This window comes from Toxotes jaculatrix, chromosome 17, assembly GCF_017976425.1.
Source record: "Toxotes jaculatrix isolate fToxJac2 chromosome 17, fToxJac2.pri, whole genome shotgun sequence".
Lineage (NCBI taxonomy): Eukaryota > Metazoa > Chordata > Actinopteri > Toxotidae > Toxotes > Toxotes jaculatrix.
The window spans coordinates 20,350,333-20,363,553 of record NC_054410.1 but is presented as its reverse complement, the minus strand read 5'-3'; the positions used below and the strand labels follow the sequence as shown (position 1 = coordinate 20,363,553).

Genomic DNA, 13,221 nt, shown 5'->3' with positions numbered 1-13,221 from the left:
CAAGGTGAAGGGCTGGTTTGGTGAATATCTAGTGAATACTGTGGCAACATAGGCATTCACCTAAAGTTTTGTTTCTAAATACTAGTCTACTACATCTTCGATGATTTGTATGTTGTTCTGGTATGCGGCACCATAGATTCAGCCCAATTTAAACATAAAGACAATTCATCTTAGGTCTAAAATATGACTTTGTCCACTTGTGGTTTGGCTATTGCAAGCCCCAGAATGAAAAAATGGAGTTTATGAAGCGTATATATATCCTGTGGAAAGCAAAGAGAACTGAACAACCAATAATGATCAGCATACGGTGTAGACAAGCCCTGCAAATTCACCTTCGCTTGCCAAAGCCATGCCTCAGGGGAGGAAAGAAAAACTGCAGAACATTAAACTGATATAGACTGCACTGTAGCAGTGAAGGATATTTAAAGTGAGCTTGGATGTGTCAATCTAAACACCCCCTTTCTCTAAGGTCTGACATATGTTGTGGCATATGTTTTCACGGGACAATGATGCAATTACAAGTCACAGGGTTTCAGGAATAAGACAGACAGTAAGACCGAAATGAGTGGATGGTCTTTCATCGTCACCCTGCCTGCAGTATTGCTTCCTGACCACTGTCTGTTGTCTTCATGTGGACACGTGCAGAACCTCAAAAAGCCCCAAGGAGGTAGCCGTGCTCATTTCATTTTGCTGGATCTTGTCAGCTAAAGCTAAAGTGCAACAGAAACCCTGGTAATTTGATTATTCCTTCCATCAGCTGCTGTGCTCAGACAATAAACTGGGCTTTAAGGAGAAGAAAGTACTTTGCCAGGGGTGTTTCTGATGGAAACATGTGGATCCAATAGAGAGAGCCCTTATCTGATGGCAGGTGAAAATGAGTACACATGTGAGTACGTCACAGGAAAATAACCACCACTAGGTTGGTTGATACTGGCTCAGTATGGTTCACCTTACTGACTGTGATACGGTTTACAGAATACACAGTGTATTAACTATTATTTGCACTAGTTGTCAGAAGGAACTTTTTTACTTCTTTCTATTCTAGCTTTAATAATGGTTTGGGGAAAAGTTGAGGCAGTTTTGTGCACAAATGAAGTTCAGTGCAAACATATTCATAGCATCTCCAAGTCAAAAATCTTTACATTAGCATCAGAAGTGACAATGCAGACGTTTTTCGCAGTAGCTATTTTGACACTTAATGGAAGCGAGCCATTACTACTGTTGCACATGTCCCCTCCCTGCTAGGACAAGCCTCGACGGCTGTAGGGAAAAAGTTATGTTGTAATCACAACTTCAGAGGTATTATGTGCAGACAGGTGTTTGTGGTTTTTTGTGCTTCAAATGCACATATTATATTAGAGGTCTCGTTAATTTAACGCCAACATTAGCTAGCTTTAAAAACATATCTAGCATGATTTTTTTTATATCAATGGAGTTGTGTTCAAAGGTTGAGTTTAAAGTTGCCCTCTTACCGCCGTGGTTTTCCTAGTGGGTTTAATGCGACCAAATATCTGTATCGTCTGCTTCACCATTTTTCCGCTAAAATAAGAAAACTGTTAATTCTGGTTGTCTGTCCTCACACGTGTAGCGAGTTAGCTCGCTGGCTAACGTTAGCATTCATGTCGAGGCTGTGCTCTTTGTGCTTTGTTGTCGCTGGTTGCTAGGTGACAGTGGTCCTGTCCATTGACAAAGATCGTCTATGCTGTGAAGATGATTCCCTAGTGTAAAACAACCTCTCCGTCTATTCTTCTCTTATTGTCCTTTCCCCAAATGCATGACGGTATGAGTCAGAGTCAGTCCCAGGATGTTCAAGGTTTTGTGTGTGTGTGTGTGTGTGTGTGTGTGTAGGAGGGAGCATGTGAATAACATTAAAAAACATTGTTAGAAGTAAAAACAAAACAGGGATTCAAAACTGTTCCATTTCCTTATGTTGTTTGTTACTGTCATTTAAGTAGGTGTTTTGTATACTCAAGACAAAAGGTCACAGCGGGTTCAATGACTCATTCCGTGGGTATATTGACAAAGGTGTATTCAGTGCTGTAGTCACTCCCCACACATTAGGCCACTGGCAGTTACTCATAATGCAAACAGGTGCAACCAACTGCCAGATTTGGTGGTCAATATTTGAAAAAATATTGTCATTCAAAAAAAACTGAAATGGTGTGTGATATAACTGCTTTCTCTATAAGTAGCATAGACATAGTTACATAAAGATGTTTAAGTATAAACAAAAAACATGGCCAAAAGTAGCAGCGAGTCACAGAATTTAACCAACTTCTTTGATCCACCACAAGCCAAAATTCTGTGTTTTGGAAATGAAAGATTAGAGAAACCAGAGTGTGTTAAAATGACAAAATGAGAGAGACCAGACTGCTGCATCTTTTTCCCCAGTGTGTGTATGTTATGTGTGTGATGTGGGGTTATAGGGGGGCCAATATATACTCAGTGGAAGAGTCCCTCAAGGCAGGCGGGTTTGCATTCAGGCATAAGCTCACACACACATACCTAAACGCATCATATTTCACCTGTTGATCTGTAGCTTACAGGTAAACTTTTCGTGTGGTAGCTAAAGTTGACTTTGCAGTTTGATTCATATCACTTTAACCTTGATCTGCACCATATGAGGCTTATAAAGAACAAGTCTTTATATAAGAAGTTATATAACAGCACGGCGGCTTACACGAGGAACCACAACAACAAAAAAGCCCACAATGTGCTCATCTCGACATCTCATAGAAACTCATAAGGAACACAAATTCACTTATCAGCTGATTTACACAGAAACATATGTCTTGTATTTAGGGAGGGTGGGGTGCAGTGGGGGTTGGTGGCTTTGACCCTGTCTCCAATTTCAGTGTATGTGTGTCACGCTGTTTCTGGTATTTCACCTGAACCCTGGATGTCCCCCAAATATAGCCTACCGGGAGGCCTACCCCCAAGCTGCACAGACAGCGTACCAGGACGTCTCCTTGGTTTCATGGTGGCTTTCAGGAGAATGTATCATGTTTGTTCCAGTGCATTCCTTGATGCCACAGAAAATACTTCCTGTGCGGTAACCTGTTTAGAGCTGTACATGTGTGTGTGTTGTGCATGATTATGCTGCTTTAAGAAGGTAGTTTGGTTTAAGTGTGTAGATAATCATATACCATGGTTGCTACTAAAACTGAATGGCATCAGACAGGAGTGTCTCAACTCTGTGTCTCAACCTCTTTAAAAAAAAAAAAAAATCTAAACACTCCCTGTCTGTGTCCCCTAATACCCACTAGTCCTTGTTTACACAGCAGACATTTTCTTAACTTATACAATTAGATACAAATTCCATGCATAACTTAATAAGACAACCAAAACAGTTGGTCTACTCACACAGGCATGAGCATCCGTGAAAGGATCGTATGAGGATAACTAATCTGAAAGATGTGCTTTATAAGGGGTCCGAATGGTATAACATGCAACCATGCATTCCTTCAGGTTAGACTGAAAATGTTATGCAATGGGAAAGAGCTCTATGAGAAGGAAAGGCTTGGTGTTCACATGTGGCTCTGTACACCGTGCTACCATTCAGTTCAAACAGCCATCAGGCAGGTTCTCCTGGCCATGCATGGCTGAACATAAGCTGTGTTGGTAGAACCCTGCAGCATTAAGACAACTTCAAAGAGGCAACATTTTTACATGGCTTTCAGGTAGTGTAACAGGCTCTCTGGCAGCCACCTTGGAGGTCCACAGCTGGTAAGGCAACACAGTATGAACTGACTAAAACAGTAAAAATGCTCTCAACAGAATTCAGTTTTCAAATAGCACTCAGTGAGCCTCAGATGGTGAGCAGCTTCAGGTTAGTAATGCTCACAGTAAGGTCAGATTGATTATCTGCACCATCATCAGGTATAGGGGGAGCACAGGAGTCTGACAGGATCCAATTAAAAATATCGTAGTCTCCTGCCCCTTGTGTTTTTATGTACTTTCTCTCCATTTTACCCCCTGGCTAGATAAAAAAAAACACTTCTGGTAATGTTACAGTTACACTGTATCCTCATCACTTGGTCAGTGTCACTCAGTTAGTCAGAGGCAGACATCCACTGTTGCAGATCAGCCAAAGACAAGCTCAGTAGGGCCCCTATGCCCCTACTGAAGCCCCCTACTTCTGGCACCTGCACTCAGACCACACCCACCTTTGAACTCGGCCTTCATTGTGACCTTAGCGAAGCACCTGTGAAGTTTTGTGATGGTTGTGGCACTATCCCAGTGACAAAATGTCACCAAAGACAGAATGACAGACAGCCAGATGCCAGAGTACTCTCCTGGTCCACAATTTGCCATGATCATACACATGCACACTCACACACATGCAAACACACACACCCACAGAATAACTGAACAGGATGTTACAATATACTGTAGGTCATTCTGCAAAATTAGCTCAGAGAGTAGAACTACAGTAATAAAAGCTTTGTTTGTTCAGGTTACCTTAGCTGACTTTTCAAGCTGCAACTGGCAGCACTTTGTAGCCAAGAGCAAAGCTGGTAAAGAAAACAATGCCCTCTTAACCACATATTCAAAATGTGGGAATGCTATTCAGTTTTATTTAATAGGTTATTAAATGCAATCGGTACTCACGCCACCACTTTAGTCCAAGACCTCTTTGTCTTTTTTGTTTTTGATTTTGCACATGAAATAAACATGGGCCTGTTTCTGAACAGTTGGTACTCCAGTGGACCTCCAAAATATCCATAATAGATACTGGAGGTGCTATCATCATATTACTTACTAGAGTGGTTACCTACATCTTCCATCTGTATCTATCTAACCTGCTCCACATTTGTTCTCCATTGAGAGCAAATAAAACTGGATCTGGTGACAGTGTGACATCTGCAAAATTGCACAGAGGTATTAGGAAGAGATCCTTCTCTCTGCATTCTTTTTTCTCCCCTAGCTCCTGAAATGATCTGATTGTGACCATTGCTTTGTGTGTAAGGTATTTTTCATGGTATATGACGCATAACAAACAGTAATCATTTGCAGAAACCTTTTCCCGTGAATGCCTTGACAACAAATATCAGCAGAAATCATTCACAAATGTGTAGATTATATCTCATGATATTAAGTTAAAGTCTTTGCACACAAAATGCAGCCTTTTTAAAAAAGTGTCCATGAATGCCAAGAGGGAAGCAGCCACGTCCACTTTCTACAAAACAGTTATACAGTGTAGTTAAGTCTGTTTCCTTGACAGAAAAGTGCATGCAGTAAACACCAACCAAGGGCTGGACTGGGCTTGTTTGGGAGCTGTGAACTCTTTTTTTTAATATCCTGTTTTGGTCCATGTGTTGTCTTTAGCTTTAACTGACATAGCTGTGGTTTCACCCCAAAGGAGGCAACCAACTGTACTGCATGAGTCCGACACATGGAAACGGACTTCAGGTCTGGATGCAAGGCATTTTTTTTACTCTCAACAAATAAGTGACAAACACTCTCTTTTTGTCTTAAACAGTTCCAAGTTTTGCATGCATGCAAACCACACTGAATTCCTTCTTCCGACTTAGTGAAGCAATTAAAAGTCATTTCTCAGGTTCCTGTCAGTGATTTCCCATAACTGTCTGACACTTTTTTTCCCCCTCTTTCATCTTTCCTGTTTCCTGTGTTGGGTTCACAGGACGATCAGGTGACAATAAAAAATAAAATATGAAAGTGTCACAATGGCATCATCACCGTGGATGATGGGTACACTTGCTGACATGTGCATGCATGTGTGCAAGCACGCACACACTCACACTTCATCAACTCTGAAAGGAGTGAGGTACAGTAAAGACTGTTGTTTTGATACAGATAAAGATTTAGACTACTTGCTTCAACCAAGCACTTTTCAAAACTTGAAGAGCCTTAAAGGCAAAAACAGCTTATGCTCCGGCAGCAAAGAAAAAAACCTGTTTTTTCAGTTATCTTTGCCAGCATTCGACACCTTTGTCTCTTAAGCGCTGGCCTGGCAATTAATCAGAAAGGTGTGCTCGGCGTCAGAGGATTTCAGCCGGGCTGGGAATGTATGCAGGGCTGTCCTGACAGACCATTTCTGTCTGGTTAGTGGTTGCGATTTTGTTTGGATGTTTGCAAGATGGCCTGGTACCCACTTCAATGCACGTCTTATTACAACAGGATCAAACGTGGTGCATTGTGCCAAAGTGTGTCATGTAGTGAAGACAATCTAAAATTGAAGCCAAACACAAAAGCAGACAGAGGAAGAAGTGGTTCCAGCAACTATACAGATGATCCTGAACTACATGTCAGATGTGTTGCCATAATATCACCATAATGTTCTCATGGTAACATGGTATGAGAATATTTACTCTTTTTGAGGCACTTGTCTCTACAGTTGCTCTCCTTGTTATAAAATTCAGTCCAGTTAGGTAAATGCACAGAAGTGGGTGAGACATCAGCTGTTTCTGCCAGTGCTTGCTTACAGCTCCAACAGTAACCTGACAACCAAGCACAAGTAGTACACAAGCAGTCTGTGGGAGTATTTGTGCTTCTCTGCATCTCTGTGTGCGATCATTTATATGTGTGCGTGGGTATGTATTGTAAATGTGAACATTATTTGTGAGTGCACACACCCAGTCCACCGAGCTGTAAACACTGTGCCCTCCACTGCTCCTGGCTAATCATTCCCTCATGAAGGCATCTTGGCATTCCCCTCAAACAGAGTGGTTTAGATTTGGCCAGGCCATTATTACAGACTAGGGGAGGATGATGCGTCAGTTAAGTAGCTGCCTCTCAGTGGCTTAGTGGTTGAAGTCGGATAGATTCCATAGGATGATATGTTGTTCTGTAACTGTGCGTGTTTGTGTATGCATGCGTGTATGTGTTTGTTGCCCCACTTCTGTCTGAGGGTGGCCACAGAGGCTTAGTGGTAAAATGTAAAGATGCTCCTTTAACCAAAGGTACGATTAGAGACAAGCTTCTGCTGCTATGGTACCTTGCTTATACTGTAAGCCACTGAGTGTCATCACACATACATGAAATACGCATACACATGTTTACATGTGCAGCTGTGAATGGAAAAACATGTTTTGAACTCTGGGTACATGGCAACCTTGTTGATTGTGAGTCAAATACAGATGTGCCAGCAAGTGGTGTGCATAACGCCACCTTCAGTTATACTGAGTTCTTACTATCTTGTGGCCTCTGTAACATCTGTATGCACTAAATTTACACAACTACATTGAGTGAACCTGGGAAAAGCAAAGTGACTGGACACTCGAGTCAAAGAAGGAATAATGGTATCAGAGTTATATTCAGGGTGAGTAACCATCGTAGCTGCTGTGGTGAGAGTGGGTCAGCCCATGTGGTGACCTATACATGTAAGCATGGTTGTATGCGTCCTATTTTTACCATGTCCCCACTTTTCCACGTGGTGGAAGCAATAATAGTTTAGCAGAAGTAGCATACATTGCAATTTACATTTATACACATTGAAATTTTACAGACTGAGACATAATATCATTTTAACTGGCAGGATTCTGTGTAAAAAAAAACTGACTTTGCAAACTGACTTTGTGTATAACGTGTACACCTGAAAAAGAGTGTGATGCTAAAAAATAATAATATGCAGAACCAAATCTTTAACATTTCTTTCAGTGCAAGAACTTTATAAACATAGCTCATTTCCAATTTATGGCCAGGAGCAGCACAAACCAAAGTGTGGAGTGTGTCTAGCTCGGGCAGTCACCAGCCGTGGAGTCCATGCTATTTAAGTCTGGGGTTTCAGCAGCTCTCCTGTCTTCCCCTGCACTGCACAGTTTTCTGGTCAGTAGCTGTGTCCAAGGGAATTCTTTAGGGCTTTGGTTATGTGTTATTCTCTGAGGCTTCTGCCCTCTGTTATGCTTGCTAGGCCCAGGCATATCAGACTTCAGTCTGCATTCCTGAAATACTGTATATGAATCTCAAGACTCAAAGACCAGCAATATTGTGGGATGGCTTTAGGGATGAGCAAGAAGTCACGGACAGGGTGACATTTAGCATTTTTTTTAGAACCATCAGCATGTTTGTGTCTCTCTCAGTAAGAAGAACAGTCAAGGAAACATAAAATGGAGAAGAATCTGATTTTGAACTGCTTGTTTTGTGTGCTCTGTGTGCTCTGCTAATTGGACTTTCTTCAGGGCAGTCTGAATGGAAAATGATTGGTCCAGAGTAGGAAGAGCGAAAGGCTTTTTAAAAAAATTTAAGAACATCCCATAACATGAAAATGCTGTCATCAGTTAAAATTGAGAGCACAGACAAATGCTGGACCCTGAAGAAATATTACAAAACTATCAAAATTCACTGATAGGACATTTGAATACCCAGTCTCACCCTGTGCTGTATCTTTGCTCTCTAATGCCTAACTCAGCCTTGCACACGAGGATTATCTTAAGTTTTATTTCCTCTTGTCTCTGAATATTATGTTATCACATAACTCTTTTTGATGGCTTCCTGATAACGTCTTGATAAATACTGATCAAAGTAGTCCTGAAACTATTACTGGCATGTACACAAAATCCATTTGCCTGGAAAATCTGATGCATACCATTTCCTTTTATAGCAACTCTTGCGTTTGGCAGTTGTTGCAAGGGGGAATTTTTAGGTCATCTTTGCATAATGGACATTATGTCAAGAGTTTTCATTGATTGCAGCCCAGAAAATCTCTCTTGTCTCTTACTTTAGACCCTTGGAATTTATATTGAGCCATCTGTGTAAATAACCACTGAAGACTTTTCTTAAGTCGTTATTTTCTCCTTTTTCAACGCCTCTGACATTTGTGTACCTTTTTTTGGAAATAACTTTTGGAAAAGATGTTTCTAAACTTATGCTCATGGAAAAGTCTGTAATCCACTCACAAACATGGACACAAGGGAATGGACACACACCAGGTTTTGCTGTTTGTCCTACAGCTTTTCATACACTGCAAACAGTGCATGCTTGACTAGTGACTCTCGCTCCACACTCCTCCCTCCTGCCCATTCATTCCATCCTTTCCATCACTCCAGCCCAGCTGCATGTGGTCAGGAGTTTGGACAATGGGCAGGGACAGGGCTGGGCGGTCCTGCTGGCCTGCCGGTGCTTGGCGGTGGGGAAAGGAGGTGGATTGGGCCCTCCCTCCAAGGCCTGGAGCTCTGAACACAGAGCTAACCACTCTAACTGCACAGTATAAATAGAACAAACTTGGGTTTGAGAGTCCACATCTTCACTTCTCAACGGTTATGCAGATAGGAGAAGCAAGAGCACGAAAGACAGGAAAGAAACAGGGAGAATGTGTGTATAATGAAAACATAAGTAATGTTATTGAGGAGTGGAATTTCCTCGTGAACTTTTGTAAGTAGCAGGAGAAGAAGGATAGGGAGTACAGGAATGGAGAGAAAATAAATGGATATGAAACGGGAGACAGGGTTGAAAGAGCACTGGAGGAATAGTTGTAGCTGGAATGACAAACTGAAAAAAAAAAACTGTAAGGCACTGGAAATATTGGCAGAATTTCTACAGTAAATCCATTTTCTCCACCTTCTTTCCGAGCGGTGACCGGCCAGAGCCAACAAGTCCTGTTCAATTTCACTTCCCAACACAAGCCAAGTCCAGGTGATGGTTCAGCACACGTACAGCGTTATGTAAGAATTGCGGCTAACTGTAATGAGCTGAGTGGAAATTTGACATGAGAGTCCCTGTAGGTCCACTGAATTCCTGCTGCCATGGAGGATTCTAGCATCCAAATTCCTCTCCTCCACCGCAGTGTGGTAGAGTTACAATGAAATACCTTGCGGTGCTGAACTCCACTGCCTTTGAAGTCCTATTCAGGACTGCGCATCGGGCTACTGTTGTTGCATGCCATTCCTCACACAATAAGCCGTGTTATGTCACTGTTACCCCTGGCCAACCCCATGATGTCTCACACCAGACAGGGCCAATCCGTGCTCACATCACTTGAGCCAAAAGATTTTGGATTTTGAAAACAGTTCTGGAAAGTCAGAGTGGATGCATGGTGAAAACCACAAAGTGGACTTGAACGCTTTACCATACAAATAATGTGTTTTGGTAAAAGATATTACTGCTATGCATCACTGACCGCTCGGTTACACAATAGTACAAATGCAAACAGCGTGACTCCAGCAGACATGATGTCTCGGTGTCATTTAGCATCTGTTGCACAAATAGGAACAAGGACAGTTCATTGAGGATGTTTCCATAGCAACAATGGGTTTGTGTATTGATTACTACTAGGATTGTGTCACTATCAAGTAGGCCACTCCGGAGAGATTAGAGCACATGTGTGAGGATGCTGATTAATTTTGTTTTGTTTTCCAGTTGCCCAGAGGGCGATGCAAATCCCATTTCTTCACTAGTCGTTGGGAATCAATGTGTCTGCCAACATCAGTGTCCATGTAATGGCTTTGCTCTCACACACACAAACACACATACATAATCTGTTTAACCATAAACAGATAATAGCTCCACTGCTGTGCAACAGAGACCGGGAGACAAATGTAAAGAGACTTTGATGACAGCCAGGAAATGAAAGGGAATGTATCACACAAGGCAGAAATAGAACAGAGTGGTATCTTATTGATTCTCAGATTTTTTGTACTGTAGTCATCAGAATGCACAGAGGACAGAGAGGGGAAAGGAGAATGTGAGAGGAGGAGGGGCCAGGCAGGGAGGGACAACACATACGAATGACTTTGTATGGTTTCAGGGTGAAAGCTAATGTAGAAGTTTTTTTTCGAGGCGTAATTGAGCTGCACTTTCTGCTTCTGTCTTCCAGCCTCCATCAGGAAGAGGTTTCAGAGGGAGAGAGACAGTGGAGTGGACGAAAAAATAGAGACTGTGTGTATGCATATGTGTGTGTGTGTGTGTGTGTGTGTGGAGGGTAGACAAAAAGCAGCAGAGTGTGCAGTTTAGTGGACAATAGAGGGTCTCTGTTGTGTTAGACAGCACATCCAGGTCAACTGTTCAGAGCAGGTCAGGTGAGGAGGAACAGGAAGTTTTCTGTGTATTAAGGTGACAGAGGTTTTCAGGGATTCAGGGTTTGTCTCTGTTTTTTTCTGTAGTCTTAGTCTGTCTGTAGAAGTTATATATGTCCATTCTATGTAACACAACTCCATCAGGGTCAGTTTATAATATACTGTATTACAGGACCAACCTGTTGATTATGCATGTTTAAACCATTTAACAGCAAAACGGATACTGTGAGCTGCCAATTTACTGAAAGTATTGATGGGATGATTTCACAGTAAGTAAATCAGAGAGGCTGGGAAGATGGCGGCAGTGGTGGCAGGAGTAGTGGATGAGCCATGACAGGTGGAAGAAGGTGAGGAAGATGGAGAGCAGCTGGAGCAGCTGCATCAAGAGTTGAGCTTGAGGAAAGAGTGGAGGAATATCACAGATAGAGGACGACTGCAACACAGGTTTATAGCCAGCTCTCACTTCTTCTGTTAGACTGAGGGCAGACTGGATGCTACTGTGACTCACTGTCACCTCTTAAGGTACAAAGTGATATTATGAGATGGGATGGGATGGGATGGGGCTAGCTGTTTAACATGCAAACTTCAGTAGAACAATACACAAACATCTTTGACATGATGTCAAAATCTTGTTCCTGTTTCCTTGTTTTTGTTTGTTTGTTTGTTTTTTGGGTTTAGTAATGGTGGAACTGACATTGGTCTGATTAAAAACCTTGGCTGCGGCCCTGGCCAAAACAAACCTGATGTTTTTAGTATTTTGAGACGTCACCAGGTCAGAGCATGTAAAACATTTTGTCTGGACAGACTTGGATTGTTTGTTTGTTTTTTTAATAATTTGCTTCTGGCTTTGAATTGCAGCATCGTGTAAGCATTCAGAAACCCAATACTCAAGATCATACAGAATATTTATTTTTGCAAAATAAGGTTGTAACTAGCCCTTATATTTGTCGGCCAACACTCCATAATATGTGGAAATTTAACACATTTCATCCTCTATTCTAGAGCGATCGACTGCAGATGTATATCTTTGTGCTCTTACTCTTGTAGTTAAATCCTGAAACTGACAACAACTGTGAATAAACACGTCCAGGAATATTCTGCTTTAGACGCAGCTTTGTCATTTGGAATGCATGAAGTAATTCCCCTTCGCAGCAGCTCCCTTGCATTTTCCATCATCACTCACATAGCTGAATGGACACACTTAGCAGAGTCATTTTCACTGGCTGCATTGAACGTCTCAGTCATTTATTCAGCTGGCTCGTTACTCAGGCAATTTGAGGTAAGTGCCCCCGGTCAAGGGCACCGAGGCATTTCATGCCAGTAGGCAGACAAGCAGCCATATCATATCAAACAGTTGCAACTGATAGTGTGAATGGTCCTTTTTTCAAATCCTTTTTTCGCAAAACCTGAGAACTTTGTGTATATGTATCGTATATATAGTGTGTATGTGTGTGTCCGCAAATTCCAGCGTACACGAAAACACACGTGTGCATCTGTGTGTTTGTTCATACTATATGAACATGTGTGAATTCAGTTAGCACAACTTCTCTTCTCCCAGACACCCCTGAGATCCCGAGGTGTTGACTGGACGTTTCCACATCTGCAGCCCCTTCAAATCAAGACTGTCTCCAAACAACCTGGCTCCTGTCTGATAGACACTCAGAGACTCCTCCTGTAACCAAATCTGTTAGTCTTGGCTTTCTGTGTCAGACCTGAGCAGGGATACAAAGGCTATATGGTTTCAGATTATTTAAATGATTTGAGGTGTGCTTGATTTGTTTGCCTGGACACTTCACCAGTCTCAGAAGCGGGCCTTTCTCTGAGATCAGTGTTAAATCTGGAGGAACTTATTCTGGACCTTGGACAGATGTCCCCACTCAGTGTGTTGCTTACTTCGTGGTAGCAGCATTAACACACTGTATAATGGTGTGTTAATTATATAATGTCATATGTCATACCAGTTTTGGGGGTCAGTCTCAAAGACTCAGGTTAAAGTTACTGACTGAGTATCATTATCTGACAAAAATCGAACTCCCCTATGATATACTATCTGCTCTGGATTATAGATTTGACCTCCCCCCTGGTTTTGCCAAATTGAAGAGATTAATCGAGGCCTCCTTCTTGGTTTTCTCCCAAGGGCTGAATCACTGGCTTCCACTGGATAATGTCATCCTGGCTTTGACAGGCCAAGCCGCCATGCTGCTGAACAGCTCTAGTCTGTCTACTCATAAAAGACACACACGCACGC

The 13,221-nt window shown here is 42.1% G+C and overlaps 1 protein-coding gene across 1 annotated transcript in view; it reads right to left on the bottom strand.

Annotated features, from left to right (window-relative positions):
- The window catches only part of kif6 (kinesin family member 6), a 47,904-nt gene extending 46,372 nt beyond the window's left edge, over positions 1 to 1,532 (bottom strand). The window contains exon 1 of the mRNA XM_041061028.1: positions 1,473 to 1,532. Within this exon, the coding sequence (XP_040916962.1) occupies positions 1,473 to 1,532 (60 nt within the window). The remainder of the gene's footprint in view (positions 1 to 1,472) is intronic.
- Between the last annotated feature and the right edge of the window lie 11,689 nt (positions 1,533 to 13,221).